The sequence below is a fragment of the Anser brachyrhynchus genome, assembly GCF_964034855.1.
Source record: "Anser brachyrhynchus genome assembly, chromosome: W".
In the NCBI taxonomy this organism is placed as follows: domain Eukaryota; kingdom Metazoa; phylum Chordata; class Aves; order Anseriformes; family Anatidae; genus Anser; species Anser brachyrhynchus.
In genome coordinates, this window is record NC_137704.1 from 16,736,395 (window position 1) to 16,761,742 (window position 25,348).

The following is a 25,348-nucleotide window of genomic DNA, read 5'->3' on the forward strand; positions in this document are numbered from 1 at the left end:
AGCTGTGCTTCTGTACCCACAACTTCTGAAGCAGCTCGAACACCCTCGTATGCTGTTAGTATCTCCTTTTCAGTTGGGGTGTAATTGGCTTCTGATCCTCGATAGCCCCGGGCTCCAGAACCCCGGCGGTCAACCTCGAGTTTCTCCTGGGGTTTTCGGCCAGAGGCTCCAGGTGAGGCCATGCTCCCCAGCTGCAGTGTAAAGTATGTTTTGCACAGCTGGTCCGGTACGGACAGGCCCAAGGGCTACTGCACGGGCTATTTCTTGTTTGATTTGTTCAAAGGCCTGTTGTTGCTCGGGGCCCCCACTTGAAATAGTTTCTCTTTTGAGTCACTCGATACAGAGGACTCACAGACTGACTATAGCCTGGAACATGCATTCTGCAGAATCCCACAAGGCCTAGGAAAGCTTGCGTTTCTTTTTTGCTAGTTGGCGGATACATTGCTATTATTTTGTTGATCATATCCATCAGAATATGGCGACGTCCATCCTGCCATTTTATCCCCAAGAACTGGATTTCCTGTGCAGGTCCCTTGACCTTACTCTGTTTAATGGCAAAACCAGCTTTCAGGAGAATGCGGATTATTTTCCTCCCTTTCTCAAAAGCTTCTTCAGCTGTGTTGCCCCACACGAGGATGTCATCAATGTACTGCAGGTGTTCAGGACCTTGTTCCAATGCAGTCTGGATCAGGGCATGGCAAATGGTAGGGCTGTGTTTCCACCCCTGGGGCAGCCGATTCCAGGTATATTGGACACCCCTCCAAGTGAAAGCAAACTGTGGCCTGCATGCTGCTGCCAGAGGGATGGAGAAAAATGCATTAGCTATATCAGTTGTGGCGTACCACTTGTCTGCCTTTGACTCTAGTTTGTACTGGAATTCTAGTATGTCTGGCACTGCAGGGCTCAGTGGTGGTGTGACTTCATTCAGGCCGCGATAGTCCACCGTTAGCCTCCACTCGCCATTAGACTTTCACACTGGCCATATGGGACTATTAAAGGGTGAGTGAGTCTTGCTGATCACTCCTTGGCTCTCCAGCCGATGAACCAACTCATGGATGGGAATCAGGGAGTCTTGGTTGGTGCGATATTGCCTTCGGTGCACCCTTGTGGTAGCGATTGGCACCTGCTGTTCTTCAACCTTCAGCAATCCTACAACGGAAGGGTCTTCTGAAAGGCCAGGCAGGGTAGACAGCTGCCTAATCTTCTCTGTGCTCAAAGCAGCTATGCCAAAAGCCCACCGGTACCCTTTTGGATCCTTGAAGTACCCTCTCTTGAGGTAGTCTATGCCAAGGATGCATGGAGCCTCTGGGCTCTATGGGGTGCTTCTGCCACTCATTCCCAGTTAGACTCACTTCAGTTTCCAATACAGTTAGCTGTTGGGATCCCCCTGTCACTCCAGAGACACAGATGAGTTCTGCCCCTTGGTAGCCTGATGGCATTAAGGTACACTGTGCGCCAGCGTCCACTAGAGCTTTGTATTCCTGTTGTTCCACTGTGCCAGGCCATCAGATCCACACAGTCCAATAAATCTGGTTATTCCTCTCCTCTACCTGGCCAGAGGCAGGGCCCCTCTAGTCCTGGTTGGAGTGTCTGTTGCTTAATTCTTGCAAATGAGAAGCAGAGGTCCCTTCATCAGGGTCAAGAATAATATCAGCCCTTCTACTGCCTCTGGGGAATTGCCCAACAGAAAACGGAGCAGCATTTTTCCTAGGAGCCCCTCTTCTTGCTGCTGTATTTCCTTGCAGTTCATGTACCTGAGCAGCTAGGGTTGAAGTAGGTTCACCATCCTACTTCCTCATATCTTCCCCGTGGTCACGCAGATAAAACCACAAGGTGCCACGTGGTGTGTGTCTTGGGTACTCTCTCCCTCGAGCAGGAAAATACTGATTCTTAGTGGCTGAAATATTACTCGGTCTGGGTGAGGAGGGAGATGATTGTTCTGCGAGGTGGTGGAGCCTCTGGGACAGGTTTTCCACAACCGAGATGCAGGCCTGTAGTGGAACAGAGAGACTGTCTTCATATTATTGAAGCTGGCAGGACAGAGTATACACTGTTGGTCCCATCCCCTCATCCCACTGAATTCCTGCCAGCGTACTGGCATGTGATGATGGTGCACTCAGCACAAACTTACGCCACATGGATGCTGTGCACTGGACTTCATCGGGATCTTGAGGTGTCTGGGCGTTGTCCAAATCACTATAAACCTTCTCCAGCACAGCTAATTCCCGCAGGTGCTGGAGACCTTTCTCCATGGTGGTCCACTTGCCTATTTGATATACAGTATATTCCTTGTGGGGATACCTTTCTTTCACAGCTGCCAGGAGTCGCCTCCAGAGGCTGAGAACCTGTCTCTCTCTCCCAATTACTTTGTCAATGACCCTTTCTCTAGAGAGAGATCCCAGCTGCTTGGCTTCGCTGCCTTCTAGCTGTTGGCTATTGGCCCCAGTGTCCCAGCATCGAAGCAGCCAGGTGAGGATGTGCTCACCTGGGCGTCGACCGTAATCCTTTCGTATTTCTCGCAACTCACTCAAGGATAGAGATTGGGTGGTTTCTAATTCATTTATGATTTCCATCTCTTTTTCCTGCTGTTTTTGTGGTGGCTCTGCTTTAGAGGTGCCTGCCTTCTCCTCTTCTCCCTCCTTCTTAGGAGAGGCTTCTTCCCTTACTAAACGAGCTGACTTCTGTTTCCATTGTTTTGACTTGACTATGGGGGCGACTGATACCATAGTCGGTTGGTCCTCTGGGTCAGTCACAGCGTGTGTTATCTGGTCATCAGATTCAGAGACCTCCTCCCTCCCTTGAGGGTGCTGGATGGCGTTAAATAGTGTTTGATAGGCGTAAGCCAGGACCCAGCACAGTGCTGCAAGCTGTCGTTCTCCAGCATTGTCAGGGTCAGGGCATACGACTCTCAAACATTCTGTCAGGTTTTTAGGATTTTGCACTTGTTCAGGGGTGAAGTTCAAAACTATTGGAGGAGACACCCGTGACAGGTTGTAATTAGCCCACTGGGAAAGAAGGAGGAGGTACCATTCCTCATATTATTCATAAAATGACTTCCAGATGAGGAAAGGAAGGCAGTGTAATTCTGAATATTCTCTAAAAGATAGTTTCCATGAGACCCAAATGATAACAGCGCAGAGCCTGAATGCCAGATTAAACTCAAGGCCAGTGCTTGGCAGCAGAGCAAATTAAAAAAAATGAACACAGATTGTAGCTCACTCTCAGATCGGATATAGAGGAGAAAGGAGAACATGACACGGATTTGTTGTGGTTTAACCCGGCCGGCAGCTAAACACCACACAGCCGTTCGTTCACCCTCCCCCCTCCCTCTCTGGGATGGGGGAGAGAAACAGGAAAGTGAAGCCTGTGAGTTGAGATAAAGACAGTTTATTAAGACAGGAATATAATAATAACAATAATAATAATAATAGTATTAATAATAATAATGTGTACGAAACAAGCGATGCACAATGCAATTGCTCACCACCCGCTGACCGATGCCCAGCCTATCCCCGAGCAGCCAGCCCCCCCCACCCCAGCCAGCCACCTAGTATTAATTGTTCAGCATGACGTCAGATGGTATGGAATACCCCTTTGGCCAGTTTGGGTCAGCTGTCCTGGGTCTGTCCCCTCCCAGCTCCTGCTGCACCCCCAGCCTCCTCACTGGCAGGACAGTGTGAGAACCTGCAAAGTCCTTGGTTTAGTGTAAGCACTTCTCTGCAACAATTAAAACATCAGTGTGTTATCAACATTATTTTCATCCTAAATCCCAAACACAGCACCCTACCAGCTACTAGGAGGAAAATTAACTCTGTCCTAGCTGAAACCAGGACAGATATCCACCCCTTATTCCATACCATTTATGTCAAGCTCAGGTCCCACACTTTCCAATACATTCCAAGGAATCACCAGTTCTCATACCTGTATATAAAATGTCTATTGATTTTGTTTTATCTGTGACTGACTGGGCTCCATCTGTCACAACAGTCTTTTAGGGCAGAAGAGATGGCATATGGTGGTGGATCACCACATGCTGAAGCCCGTTCTGATTCCATAAGACTGCTGTGTTTGTCCAGTTCTATCAAAATTCATTCGTCATTATCTCCGTGACTGTTGCTGTTATGCCATTAATAGGACATACAGCAATCATAGTAGTAATGACATACAGTATTATATAGTAATTACCATCATACAATTCAAATCATGGGCTATTCTCACCCAGTATTAAAACCCCTTGAGGTATGCATCGGACTTCCTCCTTCTTCTGCATTACCCACCAAGTGCATCCAGGTCCCTGAGCAAAGGAATCCCACGGATGGGTTTGCCTTTGCCTGAGGCAGGAACTGACAAGACTGCCTTCCCCAGCATGTTTCTAATGCGCGCCACAAGAAATTTGTCCCTTTCTACAGCACGTAACAGGTTTGATTGGGCAGGTCCATCTCGGCTGGCAAATCCCCTAGTGTTGACTAACCAGGTGGCCTTTGCCAAATGTGTATCACAATTTTTGAATAGCCCAGACTGCCATTGCCTTCAGTGTAGTCTTCAACAGTCCATTGTATCGTTCAACTTTTCCAGAGGCTGGTGCATGATAGGGGATGTGATACACCCACTCAATACCATGTTCTTTGGCCCAAGTGTCTATAAGGTTGTTTCGGAAATGAGTCCCGTTGTCTGACTCAATTCTCTCTGGGGTGCCGTGTCGCCATAGGACTTGCTTTTCAAGGCCCAGGATAGTGTTCCGGGCGGTGGCATGGGGCACAGGATACGTTTCCAGCCATCCGGTGGTTGCTTCCACCATTGTAAGTACGTGGCGCTTGCCATTGCGGGTTTGAGGAAGTGTGATGTAATCAATCAGCCAGGCCTCTCCATATTTATATTTCAGCCATCGTCCTCCATACCAAAGAGGCTTTGACCATTTGGCTTGCTTGATTGCAGCACATGTGTCACAATCATGAATAACCTGTGCTACAGTGTCCATGGTCAGGTCCACCCCTCGATCACGAGCCCATCTGTATGTTGCATCTCTACCTTGATGGCCTGAGGTGTCATGGGCCCATCGGGCTATAAATAATTCACCTTTATGTTGCCAGTCCAGGTCCACCTGAGCCACTTCAATCTTAGCAGCCTGATCCACATGCCTTGATTGGCCCGATACTTGGGCACATGAGAGCATCTACATGGCGTAATTTTACAACCAGGTTCTCCACCCGGGCAGCAATATCTTGCCACAATGCCGCAGCCCAGATGGGCTTGCCTTTGCGCTGCCAGTTGTTCTGCTTCCATTGCTGTAACCACCCCCACAGGGCATTTGCTACCATCCATGAATCAGTATAGAGATCGAGAACCGGCCACTTTTCTCGTTCAGCAATATCTAAAGCCAGCTGAATGGCTTTCACTTCTGCAGACTGACTCGATTCACCTTCTCCCTCAGCAGCTTCTGCAACTCGTCGTGTAGGACTCCATACAGCAGCTTTCCATCTCCGATGCTTTCCCACAATACAACAGGACCCATCAGTGAACAAGGCATATTTCTTCTCATTTTCTGGTAGCTTGTTGTACAGTGGGGCTTCTTCAGCACGGGCCACCTCCTCCTCTGGTGATATCCCAAAATATTTGCCTTCTGTCAAGGCCACAATCACTTCCAGGATTCCTGTGCGACTAGGGTTTCCTATTTGAGCCCACTGAGTAATCAGTTCAACCTACTTACTCCGTGTAGCATCTGTTACATGATATGTAAAGGGGGTCCTTCCTTTGAACATCCAGCCCATTACTGGCAGTCGGGGTGCCAGGAGGAGCTGTGCTTCAGTACCGACCACTTCTGAAGCAGGAACTATCTCCCATTTAATTTGTTCAAAGGCTTGTCGTTGCTTGGGGCCCCATTTGAAATCATTCTTCTTACGGGTTACTTGGTAGAGCGGGTTTACAATCAGACTGTAATTTGGAATATGCATTCTCCAAAACCCCACGACACCTAGGAAAGTTTGTGTTTCTTTTTTGCAAGTTGGTGGAGACATAGCTGTTATTTTGTTGATCACATCCATTGGGATTTGACGACGTCCATCTTGACATTTTATTCCTAAAAACTGGATCTCTCGTGCAGGTCCTTTAACTTTATTCTGTTTTATGGCAAAACCGGCCTTCAGAAGGATTTGGACTATTTTCTTCCCTTTCTCAAAAACTTCCTCTGCAGTGTCACCCCACACAATGATGTCATCGATGTACTGCAGGTGTTCAGGAGCTTCCCTCTGTGTATTGGGTTTACATGGTAAGATTTTGGTAGCGGGGGACTGCAGGGGTGACCTCTGTGAGAAGAACCCAGAAGCTGCCCCATGTCCGATAAGGGCCAGTTTCAGCGGGCTCCAAAAGGGCGCACCGCTGCCCAGAGCCGAGCCTATAAGCGATGTTGATTGCACCTCTGTGAGAGCATATTTAATAAAGGAAAAAGAAATGCTGCTCAACAGCAGCTGGGAGAGTGTGGAGTGAGAAACAGCCCTGCAGAAACCAAGGTCAGTGAAGAAGGAGGGGAGGAGGTACTCTAGGTGCTGGAGCCAAAGTTCCCCTGTGGCCTGTGGAGAGGACCATGGTGGAGCAGGTTGTCCCCCTGCAGCCCATGGTGTACCACGGTGGAGCAGATTTCCACGTTGCAGCCCGTGGAGGAGCCCACAGTGGAGCAGGTGGATATGACCTGAAGGACTCTGTGGCTTGTGGAGAGCCCCCACTAGAGCAGAGTCTGGGCCGGACCTGTAGCCTGTGGAGAAGAGCCCATGCAGGAACAGGTGACCTGGCAGGAGCCGCCTCCCATGGGAGGACCCATGTTGGAACATTTTCCTCCTGACAGATGGACCCCATGGTGCGGATCCATATCTGGAGCAGTTCTTGAAGAACTGCTGCCTGTGGGAAGCCCACGCAGGATCAGTTTGGGAAGGACTGCATCCCATGGGAGGGACCCCATGCAGGATCAGGGGAAGAGAGTGACCATGAAGGAGTTGCAGAGATGAAGTGCTCTAGACTGACCGCAACCCCCATTTCCTTCTTCCCCTGTGCTGCTCGTGGTGAGGAGGTGGAAGAGGGTGGATGGGGAGAAGGTGTCTTTAATTTGTTTTGTTTTGTTTTTTTTTCTCACTTCTCTAACTTGTTAGTAATAGGCAATAAATTTTATTAATCTCCCTATGCTGAGTCTGTTTTGCCCGTGACAATAATTGTTGAGTGATCTCTCTGTTCTTATGTCAACCCTTGAGCCCTTTGCATCATATTTTCTCCCTCTTTCCCTTTGAGAGGCGGGAATGAGAGAGCGGTTATGGTGGAGTTTGGCTGCCCACCTGAGTGAAACCACCACACCCTGTTCCAGTGCAGACTGGATCAGTCCATGGCAAATGGTAGGGCTGTGTTTCCACCCCTGAGGCAGTCGATTCCAGGTGTATCGGACAGCCCTCCAAGTAAAAGCAAACCGTGGCCGGCACGCTACTGCCAGTGATGTAGAAAAAACGCATTAGCAATATCACTTGTGGCATACCACTTGACTGCCTTTGATTACAGTTCATATTGGAGTTCTAACATGTCCGGCACAGCAACACTCATTGGTGGCGTGACTTCATTTAGTCCACGATAGTCCACTGTTAGTCTCCACTCACCATTAGACTTTCGCACTGGCCATATGGGACTATTACTTCCTGGCTGGAAGCAGGGCCCCTCTAATCCTGGTCATAATATTCATTACTGTGTCTGGGGGATTGCCTGCTGGAATTTGGAGCAGCCATTTTCTCAGAGAACCCCCCTTTTGCAATTGTTTTTCCTCGCACCTCATGTACCCATGCCTCTAAGGTCGAGGTAGAATTTCCATCCCATTTTCTCATGTCCTCTCCATGGTCATGCAGGTAAAACCACAGGGTGGGATGGGGTGTATACCCACTATATCTTTTTTCTTGAACAGAGGGACGTTTACTCCTGATAGCTGAGACACTGGTTCGTACCAGTGGGGAGGAAGATAAATTCTTTTCAAGTTGGTGGACCTCTAGAGAAAGCTTCTCCACAGCAAAAATGCAGGCCCATAGGGAAGAAGAAAGACTTTCTTCGTGCTGCTGGAGTTGCCTAGTCAATTCTTCCATCATGGGTTCCTCTCAGTCTTTCGAGGTCATTACTGCCAATGAGCTGTCATATCATCATGGTACACTCTGTACAAACTTCCAACACATGGGTCACGTGCACTCGACTTCATCTAGTTCTTTTGATAGCTGCTCTTTTTCTAGGTCATCATAAATCACCTCCAGCATGGTTAATTCCCTCAGGTACTAGATTCCCCTCTTCATGGTGGTCCACTTGCCTGGTTGACATAAAAGATCTTCCTTGAAGGGATACATTTCCTTCACAGCTGACAGGAGACGCCTCCAGAGGCTGAAGATTTGCACTCCTTTTCCAATAGCTTTGTCAATGCCTGTGTCCCTAGGAGGAGATCCCAGCTGCCTGGCTTCCCTGCCCTCTAATTCTAGGCTATTGGCCCTGCTATCCCAGCACTGGAACAGCTAGGTGACAACATGCTCAATTGGACAACTGCTGAAATCTTTCATGTATATCTCATAACTCATCCTAGGATAGGCATTGGGTAGTTATTGATGCTTTTATGATAACTTCCTCTTTGTCTTCCTGTTCATCTGATGGCCCAGCCACTTTCGGTGTAGCCGCCTTCTTCCTCCTCAGTCTGAGTAGGAGTTCCTCTGCTTTCTAAATGAACTTACTTTCTCAACTGTTCATAGAATCATAGAATCATAGAATATCCTGAGTTGGAAGGGACCCTTAAGGATCATCAAGTCCAACTCTTGACACCGCACAGGTCTACCCAAAAGTTCAGACCATGTGACTAAGTGCACAGTCCAATCTCTTCTTAAATTCAGACAGGCTCGGTGCAGTGACCACTTCCCTGGGGAGCCTGTTCCAGTGTGCAACCACCCTCTCTGTGAAGAACCCCCTCCTGATGTCGAGCCTAAATTTCCCCTGCCTCAGCTTAACCCCGTTCCCGCAGGTCCTGTCACTGGTGTTAATGGAGAAAAGGTCTCCTGCCTCTCGACACCCCCTTAGGAGGAAGTTGTAGACTGTGATGAGGTCTCCCCTCAGCCTCCTCTTCTCCAGGCTGAACAGGCCCAGTGACCTCAGCCGTTCCTCGTACGTCTTCCCCTCCAGGCCTTTCACCATCTTCGTAGCCCTCCTCTGTACACTCTCCAACAGTTTCATGTCCTTTTTATACTGTGGTGCCCAGAACTGCACACAGTACTCGAGGTGAGGCCGCACCAGCGCAGAGTAGAGCGGGACAATCACCTCCCTTGACCTACTAGCGATGCCGTACTTGATGCACCCCAGGACACGGTTGGCCCTCCTGGCCGCCAGGGCACACTGCTGGCTCATATTCAACTTGCTGTCTACCACGACCCCCAGATCCCTCTCTTCTAGGCTGCTCTCTATCGTCTCATCGCCCAGTCTGTATGTGCAGCCAGGGTTTCCCCGTCCCAGGTGCAGGACCCGGCACTTGCTCTTATTGAACTTCATGCGGTTGGTGATCGCCCAGCTCTCCAACCTATCCAGATCCCTCTGCAAGGCCTTTCCACCCTCATTCGAGTCCACAACTCCTCCAAGTTTGGTGTCATCAGCAAACTTGCTCAAAATACCTTCTATTCCTACATCCAGATCATTTATAAAAATATTGAAAAGTACCGGCCCTAAAATGGAGCCTTGAGGGACCCCACTGGTGACCGCCCGCCAGCCTGACGCAACCCCATTTACCATAACCCTTTGGGCCCTGCCCGTTAGCCAATTGCTCACCCATCGTATGATGTTTTTATTTAGCTGTATGGTGGACATTTTGTCCAGTAGGATCCTATGGGAAACCGTGTCAAAAGCCTTGCTGAAGTCCAAAAAAATCACATCAGCTGGTTTTCCTTGGTCCATCATACGGGTGATCTTATCATAAAAGGAAATCAGGTTAGTTAGGCAGGACCTGCCCTTCACAAACCCATGCTGGCTGGGACCAATGACTGCTTTGTCCCCCAGGTGAGCCTCAATAAGTTCGAGAACCATCTTCTCCATGATTTTACCAGGCACTGACGTGAGACTGACAGGCCTGTAATTGCTAGGGTCTTCTTTCTGACCCTTCTTGTAAATCGGCACAACATTTGCCAGCTTCCAGTCTACCGGGACCTCTCCAAATTCCCAGGATCGTTGAAAAATAATTGAGAGAGGTTCCGTGATGACGTCCGCCAGCTCTTTCAGCACCCGGGGATGAATCCCATCCGGACCCATGGACTTGTAGGGATCCAGGTGGAGTAGCAAATCCCGCACACGTTCAGGGTCGGTTGGGAGTTTGTCATCCCCACCGTCCCGGTCCTCTAGCTCAGGGCACCCTGGGTCCCGAAGCCCATCATCGGCATTGAAGACAGAGGCGAAGAAGGCGTTAAGCGTCTCTGCTTTGACTATGTCATTGTCTGTGAGGAGACCTTCCCTATCAAGGAGCGGCCCTATGTATTCTTTAGTTCTCCTTTTTCCATTCACATATCTGAAAAAGCCCTTTTTATTTTCTCTCACAGACACAGCCAGCTTCAACTCTAGGTGTGCTTTGGCCACACGAATTTTCTGCCTACAAACACGAACAGCATCCCTGTATTCTTTCCATGACACCTGGCCCTCCTTCCAGTAGCGAAACACTCTCTGTTTCCGCCTAATCTCCATTAGAATGTTCCTGGTCAGCCACGCCGGCCTCCTGCCCCGCCTGCCTGACTTGCGATATTTAGGAATTGCTTGATCTTGTGCTTCTAGGAGGCATCGTTTAAAGAATGACCAGCACTGGTGGACATCGAGGCCTTCAAGAGCAGTTTCCCAGGGGACCTTGCTGACTAGTTCCCTGAGCAGCCTGAAGTCCGCTTTCCCCATATCTAGGGATGAGGTTTTGGTGGCACTTTTCCTTCTGTCACCGTAAATTTTGAACTCAACCACTTCATGGTCGCTTTGACCAAGGCGGCCACCAATCACCACATCTCCCACCAGACCCTCTCTGTTTTCTAGCAACAGGTCTAGGAGGGCACCTTTCCTAGTTGGCTCCGTTAGCACCTGCACCAAGAAGTTATCATCTAGGTGCTTCATGAACCTCCTGGACTTGCTCGTGTCAGCCGTGTGGCACTCCCAGTTAACGTCTGGCAAGTTGAAGTCCCCCATAAGGACAAGGGGAGTTAATCTCGAGGCCTCTCTTAGTTCTGTAAAGAATAATTTATCTGCGCTATCGTCCTGGCCAGGCGGTCTGTAATAGACTCCCACAACGACATCCCCTTTATTCGTTCGTCCCTTGATCCTTACCCAGAGGCTCTCAACTTTGCCATCGCTGACCTGAAGTTCCACACAGTCCAGCCCCTGCTTCACATACATCGCCACCCCACCACCTCGCCTACCCTGCCTGTCCCTCCTGAAGAGCCTGTAACCATCTATCGCAACACCCCAGTCACAGGACTCATCCCACCAGGTTTCGCTTATGCCGATGATGTCGTAGTTGCGGGACTGGGCCAGGACTTCTAGCTCATCCATTTTATTCCTCATACTGCGTGCGTTCGTGTAGAAGCACTTCAGGTGCGTCTCCTTACACTCAGCACCTTGTGGATCTGCCCGAAGGACCTCACTGGCACCCAGCCCCTCTGATTCTAGCGTACCTTCCCTTAGGTCTTCACCGGCGTGCCTGGTTTTAGCCCCTTCCCCCTTCGACTCTAGTTTAAAGCCCTATCTATCAGCCCTGCCAACTCCTGACCAAAGATCCTTACCCCTCGCCGAGAGAGGCACATCCCATCCGGTGCCATCAGGCCCTGTGTAGCATAGACCTTCCCGTGATCAAAGAACCCAAAGTTCTGCCGGTCACACCAGTCTCGAAGCCACGAGTTTATGTGAACAGCACGCCTTTCAGCTTCGATCCCCCCTATCGGAAGGACAGAGGCAAACACAACCTGCGCCCCTGATCCTCTAAGTAGTCGCCCCAAATCCCTAAAGTCTCTTTTGATCGCCTTCGGACTTCTCGTTGCTACTTCATCGCTACCAGCCTGAAAGACCAGTAGCGGGTAGTAGTCAGTGGGCCGTACCAGGCGCTGGACTTTCTTGGCGAAGTCTCTCACCCGAGCCCCAGGGAGGCAACAGACTTCTCTGCGGGTTGGGTCCGGTCGGCATATCGGTCCCTCTGTCCCTTTCAGAAGGGAGCCCCCCATAACAATAGCCCTTCTTTCTTTTTTGAAGGATGATGTGGCAATGCGATGTGTAGGTCGCCTTGTCTTAGGCGCCCCCTCCAGCTGGGACGGGTTTTTATCTACTTTGTCATTCGGATTGTCTTGTTCTAGTCCTTCATATCGATTATTTAAGGGTAGATGAGAAGGTGAGGTGGGCAGAGAGAGGGCTCGCCTACCACCCCGAATAGGCACCTGCCTCCATTCCCCCCCTTGATCTAGGTCTCCTCCCGCTGCCTGGCAGGAGGAGGGAACCTCCGTCTTCTGCATAACAGGAGACGCCTGTGCTGTGGCAGGCTCATGAGCCTGCCTCAGAGAGGGTAGAGTGCACCTCCACCAGTCAATTTCCATCTCCGATTCCCTGATGCTTCTGAGCCTGTTCACCTCCTCCCGGAGCACCGCTACCTGGCTGAGCAGTTCTTCAACCTGGGCACACCTCCCACAGGCATACCCACCACTGCTGTCGGAGACCGACAGAAGACTGGGGCACACTCTGCAGCCCAGGACCTGGACGGCTGCGTGTTTCCCGGATCCCTCCGTCTGAGTAGCCACCGTGGTGACCGTGGCTGGAGATGCCGCACGAGATGCGGAGGCCACGGTTTTCTGCCTGGTTGATACCATGGTCAGGTTCTACGCAAGCAGGTTACAAGCACGGAAGGGAGAGGTAGCTGCAACAGAGCAACGATGGGTCCCCGCCCTTCCTGCCCGCGCTCACTGCCTCGCTAACTGCCGCGTCACTCCCTGTTTGCCGGCCCTGGTCACCGCGCTCCTGGTCGCTCGCGCTCCCTAAGGGCTGCCTTTGAACGGCCGGGGGGAGGAGCTGTCGCTGACGCTGCTGGCTCCGCCTACGCCTCATCAGCCTCCCTCACGAGGGCTGCCGGTGCCTGGCGGCTCCCTCACGTAGGCTCGATGCCCGAAAAATAGCCCTGCCTGTCCCGATCCCGCGCTCCGCTGCAGCACGCGTCTGCCCCAGAGCCGGTCGCCTCGGCAAGTGGCAGATGAAACTGTTGTTTCATCTTGGATGCAGGAGCAACAAATACTAGCACAGTTTAGTTCCCTGGTGCAACCTTGGAGCCTGTCACATTGGTTGGAGTGGCTGCACGGCCCGTCACAGGGGTTGGAAGGGCTGTAGGGCCCATCGCAGGGTTTGGGCTGGCATTGATTGCAGTTCACCAAGCATAGGCCAAGTCCCAGCACGTTGCAGTGATTTGTGTCTCTTTGGAATTGCCAGGGTGATGACACACCTTTTTTGAGCATTCCACCAACTTTTTAGGATTTTGCAGTTGTTCAGGGGTGAATTTTCAAAGCATTGGAGGTGCCCACTGCTCTAGATGCCTGCCCATATCCTCCCACACTCCCTGCCACTCATAACTATCCTGCCTCAGGACAGATCTCTGGATGGCATTCCTAAGTAGTTGTTTAACCTTAAACAAAATCTGAAGTGTATTCAGGAAAATACATTCAGGAGTTTGGAAAACAAGCACAGCAGACCTGAGATCAAAAAAATCAACATTGTGATTAGTGACTATTAAGCAGATCTAATGCTTATAACAATTTTGTTCTAACGCTGTGGTCAGATCTGTCGTTATCTCAACCCTTTGGGTCCAAGTTGGGTACCAAAAGGACTGTTGTGGATTAACCCAGCCAGCAGCTAAGCACCACACAGCCTCCCCCCGGTCATCCTCCCCCCCCAGTGGGATGGGGGAGAGAATCGGGGCCGGGGGGGGGGAAGAAAGTAAAAGCTTGTGGATTCAGATAAAGACAGTTTAACAGGACAGAAAAGAGAAATAATAATAATATGTACAAAGCAAGTGATGCACAATGCAATTGCTCGCCACCTGCTGACCGATGCCTGTTCCGTCCCTGAGCAGTGGTCCCCCACCCCGGCCAGCCACCCCGTATTAATTGTTCAGCATGATGTCATATGGTATGGAATATCCCTTTGGCCAATTTGGGTCAGCAGTCCCGGGTCTGTCCCCTCCCAGCTCCTGCTGCACCCCCAGCCTGCCTGCTGGCAGGACAGAGTGAGAACAATTAAAACATCAGTGTGTTATCAACATTATTCTCATCCTAAATCCCAAACACAGCACCCTACCAACTACTAGGAGGAAAATTAACTCTTATCTATCATAGCCAAAACCAGGACAGCCTCTAAATCATAGAGAAATGTAGAATTAAAACTGACTCTGCCTGGCGAGATTGCTTTTAATTCTATTCTGAGGGGCCTTACTCTTCTCATGCACTATGTATGACAGTTGTGTGAAAATATTCCATAACTGTGTCTAAATTGAGTATTGATGCAATAGAGCACTTTATTAGGAGTATAAATGATCACTCTGGTTGAGCATTTGTCTGTGCAACACTGTGCACAGTGATTTGCTTCCAGTATCTGAGCTATCTAGCTGTTTCAGCTGTATTGCAGGCAGAAAAACAGTCCAGGGTTCTTACAGGGCACAGAACACTTTAATTTTTCTGTGGAGCAGAAAAATTTTTTAATTTTTTTTTAATTTTATTTTGTAACAAGTGGTCATACTGTGCTGTAGAAATAATAAACCTAATATTTCTTGTCTGATATATACAGTATATAATAAATGGATTCAAGGTTATAACTCTTATATAGGCAGACAGTGACTGTAGGAAAAAAAATCGTTTTAATCCTACTGTCCAAATGGGGGACCTGCTGTCCTTTGAGATACCATGAATGACAGATAAGCACTTTAAGAATAAATCAGTTGCTGCTACTACTAATGTAAGTGGCACAAATGGACAGGAAAAACGTTCTTGTTTAGATTAAAAGATGTAATACATGCTCATATAACATAGTAATCAGCTTGTATTTTTATCAAATATATAGCAAGTACTATTTTTGTCCAAAGTTTCTCTTAAGAAAAAGATTCTAGGTAAAGAACTCTTTACTAACGTTCCATATATTTCTTATTCCTACAAGTAGCTCCTAATTATATGTCTTATTAAGCATTTTTGGCTAAAATTTGGCCACTTACTTTCCTGGTTTCTCACCCTGAAATGCTTTATTTCTTTAACTATGGAGTAGCTATAAATGACAAGCAATGTCATAATTCCTTTAATGGAGTGATAATATCATTAATACCCATAATAAGATCCTTTTCAGAGACTTTCATAGTACTACTGTGATGCTGTATTGGGGAACATGTAGGTTTTTGTGTAAGCAGAAACATGTCATTTAAGTTTGCTGTCATGTTACAGATATATATTATGGTTATATGCATAAATTCCTTTTAGTATGGAGAGTAGCAATAGCTTTCAGTTGAGTTTTTAAAAAAGAAAGGAGAAAACTGATGCTATAATTGTCTGATTTTTTTCAGGCATATTCCTAAATAATATTTTGGGAATTCTCTTTTCTGAAAGGCCATGTAAGAAGATATTTATGCCCATATTTGAAATACTATTTTGCATTAAATACTCTTTTTTGAAAAGTAGGAGGGCCTAGTATACACTTCCATGATGTACCTAAATGTGGAAAAATTATCCATGTAATTATCAAGTCAGTAGAGCCCTAGCTTATACTTTTCTTTGCAGACTTGTAGCTGTGGCCGTGGGACGTTTTGTATTCATCTGCTATGTGTTATGCTGCGAGTATTCCAGCTTGAACCCTCAGACCCAATGCTATGGAGAAAGACACTGAAGAACTTTGAGGTAATCAATCTCATAAAGATCTAATGGCAGATCTAAAATATACTCCAGGTAGAAGTCTTTAGGGTACTATCTTAAAAATGCTCAAAACTGCTGCATTCCAAAGCAACAAGAATGTGCTTTTAATTGTTTTTAATTCAGTCTCAAGAGCTACGTAGGTAGAAAAAAATCTGCAAATAAAAGATGTAAGTAAAAGAATTAGTAGAGAGCTGCAGTTCAGTGAATGATTCAAATTTAATGTCGCCATGATTAGTTGAAAGATAAGCAGAACAGGGGTTCTCAGAAGTATTTGTATATACTTAAAGCTGTAAGCTATTTTTAATAAATAAATAGCTTTTTGCTGTAAGCTGTGTTTCTTATGATCTGTTGATTATAAGACTTCTGAAATTCCTGCTACTTCTGCTGCTAATACATTATTGTGAAGGTCAATAGACCTTTAAGCAGTAGTTAAGCTTTAGTAATGTTGCCTTTAAATATAAGCTATTCATAGCATAAATACAACTGTTGCTATATTTTTCTGATGTTAGGTTGAGTTTGTTCCAGAAATATCACAGTAGGCATAGCTCGAGGATCAAAGATCCATCTCGTAACACCATCCAGAAGTTTGTCTCACGCATATCAAATTCTCATACACTGTCATCATCTAGTACTTCTACATCTAGTTCAGAAAACAGGTTAGTATTTTTCTAAAGGAATTCAAAGCTTTATTCTGTAACTTTTTCTAATTTTGGAGGTTTAGAATCACCTACATTATTTTTGTTCAAATCTGCTTTCATTTCAAACAACATTAAATCTCTCCATTTGCAAATTGAGACTCGAGCATATATTAGTCACTGTTGTACCAAGTAGGCTTATTCACTTTATACCTTCTATGTGAAAGATGTTAAGTAGAGCTGGGAAAAGAATTATTTTACCCTTTATTAATTTAGAAAACAAACTTGTGATTATCTGCAAGATTGAAGCATATATTAACTTTGGAAACGTATTTATTTGTGTGTATTTGTTCAAATGTATCAGCTGTGCAAATGCTGGCAAATGAAGAAACAAGATTTCATTTTTTTTTCCTCTTGTCCTAATAAATTTGTGCTACTCTGGGGATTTGCTTGTGCATATGAGAATACAGTGAAAAAATTCTGGGTAAACGCACTGTGCGTGTGTATAAACGTATACTAAAATATGTGTATAAAAATATATCTAAACATATGCTCACGTTTAAAAACACTTCATTTAAACTGAGTGATTAAATTATTTTTAAGGGAGTTATTAAACTACTATGATTTTTCTAGTTTATACCATATTAAAAGATATATTAAACAAGTGATTTGTGCATGAACTAGTTAGTGGGCTGAGTGAACAAGGGATCCTCTAGAGAGGCCAAACCACAGAAGGGAACCAGAACTGAGGCTTTCTTTTGTGCAAAGTGAAACCTGATAAAGGACTACCTTGATATGTTACTTCATGATAATATTCATATCACTAGGTGATTATATTCAGACAGGTTTATAATTCTGATGTACAGATTATGACCTTAATTTCCCATTATCTTTTACTTGTTTTTTCCAAATTGTCAAGCTGTGTCACTGTAAATAAATTAAATAAACCAACCATTTAAATATATGATTTACTCTGGAACTACTTATCTGGTCAGTTCCTTTAATTAGATATTTTGTCTAGGAAGATTTTTTTTTTTTGTTTTCATCAGGATGACTTCATTGGATTGTGAACTTCATTGTACTAGTTCTCATTTTTATCAGGATAAAAGATTTTTCAGTTGTTTGCCAGTACACCTGATGGTTAGTTCATAGCATTACTGGTTCGTTGAGAGAGTTTGCCATTCTTTGCTTGTCTGTGTTTGCATTATATAAGTATTGCAGAACACTGAGCATCAGATTCACTTGAGATAAAAGTTTACTCGGTCTGATATTTACTGTGCTTTGCAGTTATTTTTGGTTTACTACTAATTCTTTAAAAATAAGTTTTTAATTAATGCTTGTGTTTTAATACATGCTGTAGAGTTTATTTTTTTCTTGGAAAATTCCACAAAATAAGCTAACAGTGAAAAATTCATGTCAACTGTTTGCAAGGAAATGGAAGCAGATATATATATCTATAGAAACAAACATATATACAAAATGTTTTTATTTTGAAAAATATTGTTGCTGAACAAATACAGGATTCCTGCAAACTTCTAGACATAGCAAATATAACTTATTTTTTTAACCATGAATAATATGTTTTACACATTTAAGGAATATTAGAAAAAATTGCATCTGTGTTTTTCACTAAATGTTGATTTAAAATAATTTTTCTGTTGAAAACTTCCAGTTACATTAATTTAAAAATTAAGGTGGGGGTAAATAAAATGGAAGCAACATGCAAAATAGGACAAATAGTGCTTTTTTAAATATGCATGACATATGTAGACATATTAGTGTTTATGCAAATCTATTACATCTTTTTCTGTCAATGGCAGAAAACTTGAGTGGCTGTTATCTTCTGTTAATTTTTTAGTTTTACATATGTTCATCAAATAGTATTTGCATTTTTCTGTAACGGGCTAAAGACTAACTTGTGACTCAGTACTCTAAAAGGATGGAAAAAGTTTATGTAGCTTTCAAAATCTAAAAAATTCTTAGCGTTTCTGTAGTGGTTTAACCCGGACGGCAGCTAAACACCACTCAGCCATTTGCTCACCCTTCCCCTCCTGCCCCCACTTGTGGGATGGGGGAGAGAACTGAAAAAAAATTAAGATGAAAGCTTGTGGGTTGAGATAGAGACAGTTTATTAGGACAGAAAATAAAGGAAAATAATAATAATAATGATAATAGTACTACTAATAGTGTGTACAAAACAACACAACAACAAAACGCTCCAGCGTGGGGTCCTTCCCACAGGATGCAGTCCTTCCCAAACAGATTCTGTGTGGGCTTCCCACAGACAGCTGTTCTTCGGGAACTGTGCCAATATGGGTCCATACCACATGGTCCGTTCTTCAGGAACAAAGTACTCCAACATGGGTCCCCCACAGGCAGCAGCTCCTGTCAGATCACCTGCTCCTGCGAGGGCTCCTCTCCATGGGCTACAGGTCTGGCTCGGAGCCTTCTCAGGCAGAGGGTCTCTGTGGGCCGCAGCGTCCTTCAGGTCAGATCTACCTGCTCCTCCATAGGCTGCAGTGTGGAAATCTGCTCCACCGTGGTACACCATGGGCTGCAGGGGGACAGCCTGCTCCACCATGAGCGTCTCCACAGGCTGCAGGGGAACTTCTGCTCCTGCACCTGGAGCACCTCCTCCCCCTCCTTCTTCACTGACCTTGGTGTCTGCAGGGCTGTTTCTCACTCCCCTCTGCCAGCTGCTGATGCACAGCAGTTTTTCCCTTTCTTAAATTTGCTCTCACAGAGGCACAACCAGCGTTTCTCATTGGCTTGGCTCTGGCCAGAGATGGGTTCCTTTTGGAGCCAGCTGGAACTGGCCCTTATCTGACATGGGGCAGCATCTGGACTCTTCTCACAGGGGCCACCACTACAACCCCCTGCTACCAAACACTTGCCATATAAAAACAATAAACAATCACGAATATTTTTTAAATCTTTTTTTTTAGTAGTATGAAGGATGAAGAACAGACGTGCTCCATTTGTTTGTTAGGCATGCTGGATGAAGAGAGCCTGACTGTGTGAAGATGGCTGCAGGAACAAATTACACCACCACTGCATGTCAATATGTATGTTATCATCTTTGTCTCATTAAATTCTGGTGACTCTAAATATCAAAAAGTATTATAACTTAGTGTGTTTTTGTGTTTTTTTTTTTTATTCACAAATCAAGCTTGTAATTTAGTGCTTTTAGAAAGAAGTTAACTGAAGGGCTAGAGGTTTGAACCTCTTTTACCTGAATGAGATTATGTCCAATTAGAGCAAGGTTAGGAGCAGACTTTTATTCCTCTGCGACTTGACATTAGAATTCATGAGAGTCATCCACAATCAGCTTGGATTATGTAGTAAATTATGGAATATTCTTACATACTACATTAAATAAAGTATATAAATAGCTAGTTTGCTTTAACAAATACAATTCAGTCTCATGTAACTTCTCAAGCCAGTTGTAGAGACAATATTAGTTAAATGTGCAGATGGCAACAGGTATGGTGTCTCAAATTCATTTTGGATTGTTACTGAAATGTCTTGAAGCTTCATTTGTTGCTATTTTGTGTGAAACCAGAAGACTATTTATAGGTGGTGGTGAAGTAAAGTGTGTGGATCATAAGTATAAATTTATCATTGTATGTTTTTGTTAAAATCTAGTTGCTACAGCCAACTTCAGTCTTGAAAGATGTAGGTTTTGAACACATCTGATTATATTTTTCAAGCATTTACAGATCTTAAATGATGCTTTGCTTTCATAAGGACTTTGTGCCTTAAAATGAAGGAAGATATGTTGGGTGCAGTCATCAACCATCCCCTCCCTCTCAGTTAGTTGGACTGTTTTGGTTTAATTTTCATGACTCTCCTTTAAAACTCTTTCGCAAGTACCAATAATCAAATTTTATATATTTAATATATTTGCATGTGTTTCTTACTTCAACAAAATCTTCTGTAGATCTGTTTCATTAAGTGTTAACATAATGCTGTTACTTTTTATTTCATAGTATAATGTTAGGAGATGGCTATTCTGAGTGAATGCCTTTGGCAGGTCTGGCTTGAGCAGGCTTTGTCTTCTTGTCCCAAGCCACCCTGTCTGCTCTGCCAGACCAACCATTTCTTCAGCTGTAGTGTGTACTAGATGCAGAAGAACATCAGCATGATTTTTCGTCTCTCGGTTTAGTTCCTAATAAGCAGCATTGCTTTTAAAAACAGCTAGAGATGCTCCCTGCCCCCACCAGCAACAGTCTAGCAATAGAACATTTAAAATTAAAGAAATAAGTAAAATAAAACAGTTCGTTTTGTTGCTGGATTCCTGGATTTGGCCTGTTTTTGCAAGAGGAGGAGGTCCTAACATGCAGTTGAATGATTTCTTTTAATAAAGAGATTATTGCCTAAAAGTCTTTAAGAATTTGAAAACTGGGGATGTACTGAGAAATGGGGAAGCTGATTCCTATTTGTTTTATTTATTTATTTATTAGTGATAGATGTTAAGTTTCTGGAAATGTCCTTGTAAAAATATCACAACTATTGGTAGTTTACAGATAGAGGATTATACAAGTGTATTGGAATAAAGTGATGTAAAGTCAATCTTGAAGCACAATTCCAAACTACTGATTACTGAAATGTTATAATGTTTTTCCTTGAAAGCATCAGCTGAAGGAGTTACTTTTGGTTTGAATTTCTTGTAGTCGAACAAGTCAACTTTCAGTCTCAACACTACTGGAGATGTGTAAAGGCCAAGCAGGAGAGCTGGCAGTTGGGAGAGCAATACTTAAATCTGGTAATAATAGCTCTTCATACGTAAATGAATTATAATTACAAGAAAATATACTGAAGTGTTTTAAAGTAAGTACCGGATTTATCCAAAATCAGCGTGGCAAAGAGAACGGTGTTCTTTGGAGGTTCGGGTGGGGTTGGTTTGGGCACACATGTATTTCTGTGTGACACAGTTCTGATCTTTATGGAATTTAGACTGTAAACATATCAAATCCTTATTTTTATCAACTTTTTTTTTTTAGGGTCCATTGGTATTGGTGGTGTTGATTATGTCTTAAACTGTATTCTTGGAACCCAAACTGATTCTAGCAACTGGCAAGCACTGCTGGGGCGACTTTGTCTTATAGACAGACTTCTGTTGGAATTTCCTGGTGAATTTTATCTCCACATTGTCTGTGGAGATGATTTACAGGCTGATACTGTAGTAAACAGGTACTTGCTTACGCTATTTGACTATTTGCAGTTGAACATGTTGTTAGTGATCTCTTCAAAAAATAGTGGTTTTAATATCTGTAAACAAATAGTGCATATTTACATGCAAAAGTGCACCTACTTTAGAGTAAATGGTTGCCATTTTTAAACTTCTGACCTGTCAAACAATTCTGAAGCATCAGTGCAGCAGTAAGTCTTTGCTACTGCAGAACTGACAGCTAAATGCATTGTCTTGAAATGGCTTTCTTAGCACTAGTTAACTAGAGCATATCATTGTATAAAACACTACTTTTTTTTTTTACTTTTTTTTTTAATTTCAAGTATAAGAAACTTCTCTCCCTCTTAAATTTTGCCTTGCAGTCAATTGACAATTCCCACTCAAGGACTGGTAAACTATCACGGAGAGTATTTTTGAGTGCAGCAAGAATGGTCGCAAGAGTACCTCATGTTTTTGTAAAGCTGTTAGAAATGTTGAGTGTGTTGTGGTTTAACCCGGCTGGCAGCTAAACACCACACAGCCGTTCGCTCACCCTCCCCCCTCCCTCTCTGGGATGGGGGAGAGAAACGGGAAAGTGAAGCCGGTGAGTTGAGATAAAGACAGTTTATTAAGACAGGAATATAATAATAACAATAATAATAATAATAGTGATAATGATAATAGTATTAATAATAATAATGTGTAAGAAAACAAGTGATGCACAATGCAATTGCTCACCACCCGCTGACCGATGCCCAGCCTATCCCCGAGCAGCCGGCCCCCCCACCCCGGCCAGCCACCCCTATATATTGTTTAGCATGACGTCAGATGGTATGGAATACCCCTTTGGCCAGTTTGGGTCAGCTGTCCTGGGTCTGTCCCCTCCCAGCTCCTGCTGCACCCCCAGCCTGCCCGCTGGCAGGACAGAGCGAGAAGCTGAAAAGTCCTTGGCCTGGTGTAAACACTGCTCTGCAACAATTAAAACATCAGCATGTTATCAGCGCTCTTCTCATCCTAATCCAAAACATAGCACCCTACCAGCTACTATGAGGGAAAATTAACTCTGTCCTAACTGGAACCAGGACAGAGTGTGACAAGCTCAACTCATTATGCAAGGATGCGTCGATGGCTGATGGCAATTGCAGATGAAATGGAAATTGCAGAAGCCATCCAGCTAGGCATGGGAGAAATGCAGTCTAGGGAATGCCAACATGAAGTCTTTTTGCAGCTACCTGTACCAGATAACTCTCCAGAAGCTGCAGAAAGTAATACTCCTAACAATACTGTCCAGTTATCAGGGAAAAGTTGGAAAGGTTTAAGTGATAAAAAACTGAGTGCCACTCCAGAGGACATTTTAAAGACATTGGCTGGTCTTGCTGTGGGACTTTCCATTACATCAATAACCACTGAGCAACCAAAGACAACTGTTCAAACAAAAGGAAAACTCCACAGTCAGTGTTTAAACTCTTCTCCCTCATCCAGTCATTCCCAATCACTATTCCCAATGCTTCTCTCTCCTTCAAATCCATCTGTCCCAGCTAGCACTGTAACAGAAGTCTCTAAACTCAGATCTCAGGGATTCATTCCCACCAAAATCCCCTCACCTTCTCCTCAAACACAGCGGAAACTTTCTTTCCAGTTTCAGAGAAACTGTTCTGAAAATAAAGAACCAGAGGAACTTTCTCCAGTTTTTATCCAAGCCAGGCCATTGCCATCCAGTCACATACACAGGCCAAAGCCATCACGACCCACTGCAAGTGATATGAACAAGCAGGGAGAAACCTCAAAAAACAGTATGACACTTATGACACTTCACCTGGATGATATCTCAAAGTGTGATGGCAGTAGTAATAATAGCAGTGTAGTTATACCAAGTGAAGAGATGGTGTTCACACCAGTAGATGAGAAATGTTGGTTGGATGTTAATGCAGAGCTCAACTCCAGTACTGAAGACCTACTCGAGGCCTCCATGCCAACAAGTGACGGCACAGTTACATTCAAGTCTGAAGTTGCAGTTCTTTCTCCTGAGCAGGAAGAAAATTATGATACTTATAAAGATGATGTAAATCATAATCAAAAATGCAAGGAAAAGATGGAAGCTGAAGAGGAGGAAGCTTTAGCTATTGCTCTGGCAATGTCAGTGTCTCAAGATGCACTGCCAATAATTCCCCAACTACAGGTTGAAAATGATGAAGATATCATAATTATTCAGCAGGATGTAAGTATACATATGGGAATTTAACATAAGTCTCTGTTGTGGTTTAACCCATCAGGCAGCTAAGCACCACACAGCCATTTACTCACTCCCCACCCCCCACAGTGGGATGGGGGAGAGAATCGATTTAAAAAAAAAAAAGGTAAAACTTGTGGCTTGAGATAGACAGTTTAATAGGACAGAAAAGGAAGGGAAAATAATAATAATGATAATAATTATATATATATATATATAACAAATGATGTACAATGCAATTGCTCACCACCCGCCGACTGATGCCCAGCCCCTCCCTGAGCAGAGCAGTGAACACACACACACCAGTTTTTTATTGTTCAGCATGATGTCCAATGGGGTATGGAATATCCCTTTGGTCAGTCTGGATCAGCTGTCCTGGTTGTGTCACCTCCCAGCTTCTTGTGCACCCCCACCCTCCTCTCTGGCAGGGCAGCATGAGAAGCTGAAAATATGTTTGTTTGCAAGTATACAAAATCATAAGAAATAAGAATAGAGAGAGAAAAGAGTATTTTATAAAAGTTCACAAAATATTTGAGTATATTGACTTGAAGGAGTAAGACAGGTGCTGGAAGCTTATGTGGCTACATGCCTAGGAAAGGCAGCAGAATTGGTAGTGTTGCTGGGAAGAAGAAAGAAATCTCATGTTGGTTTTTGTGATCATTTGCATGAGGTAACAATATGTGAAGCACAAAATGGCAGGAGTAAATTCAGTAGAAAACATGATTTTGGTTGTGTTTAGTGTAGATGATAACAAAAAAACCCTAAATAGACATGAGATCAGGAATAGAAAAAAAGTCTTGCTCCTATTTGTGTCTTTACATCTTGTCTTTCATCTTCAGTTAATAACATAGAGGAGGTGCTCTTTTCTTACATACAGTAGGAATGTGTGGATTATAGAAGATGGGTGTTCTAGTCTCAACTGAAACATATAACATGCAATGTAAAAAACTGTAAGGGAGAGGAGAAGAATATAAACTTGGATATATCATAGCCTTCCAGAATGTCTACATTTTAGATGTGTGCTAGTAAACATGCAATTGGTTTGGAATTTAATTTGCAGACACCAGAAACCCTGCCTGGACATAACAAAGCAAAACACCATTACAGAGAAGATTCAGAATGGCTTAAAGGTCAGCAAATTGGTCTTGGAGCTTTCTCTACTTGTTACCAAGCACAGGATATAGGAACAGGGACATTAATGACTGTAAAACAGGTAAATATTTCACATTCTTGAATGTATTCTGCTTGCTCTTCAATATTTCTTTGGAATATGTTGTTGCTGGTGGACACTGGTTCGTTCAGGTGGAGGGGAAGATAAATTCTCTTTAAGTTGGTGGACCTCTTCAGAGAGTTTCTCCACAGCTGAGACACAGGCCTGTAGGGA

At 44.7% G+C, this 25,348-nt stretch overlaps 3 protein-coding genes across 3 annotated transcripts in view; 2 read left to right on the top strand and 1 right to left on the bottom strand.

Moving 5' to 3' along the window:
- The window catches only part of LOC308184762 (vasculin-like), a 463,870-nt gene that overhangs the window by 397,263 nt on the left and 41,259 nt on the right, over positions 1-25,348 (top strand). The gene's annotated exons all lie outside the window — the stretch shown is intronic.
- Positions 1-25,348, bottom strand: part of LOC308184837 (vasculin-like) — a 112,401-nt gene that overhangs the window by 19,442 nt on the left and 67,611 nt on the right. The gene's annotated exons all lie outside the window — the stretch shown is intronic.
- LOC308184973 (mitogen-activated protein kinase kinase kinase 1-like) lies at positions 21,795-25,198 on the top strand (the record flags this gene model as incomplete). Its single annotated transcript, XM_080572519.1, has 4 exons — positions 21,795-21,884; positions 22,118-22,231; positions 22,822-23,952; positions 25,025-25,198. 4 exons carry the CDS (start codon positions 21,795-21,797, stop codon positions 25,196-25,198), a joined length of 1,509 nt encoding a protein of 502 aa, XP_080428645.1.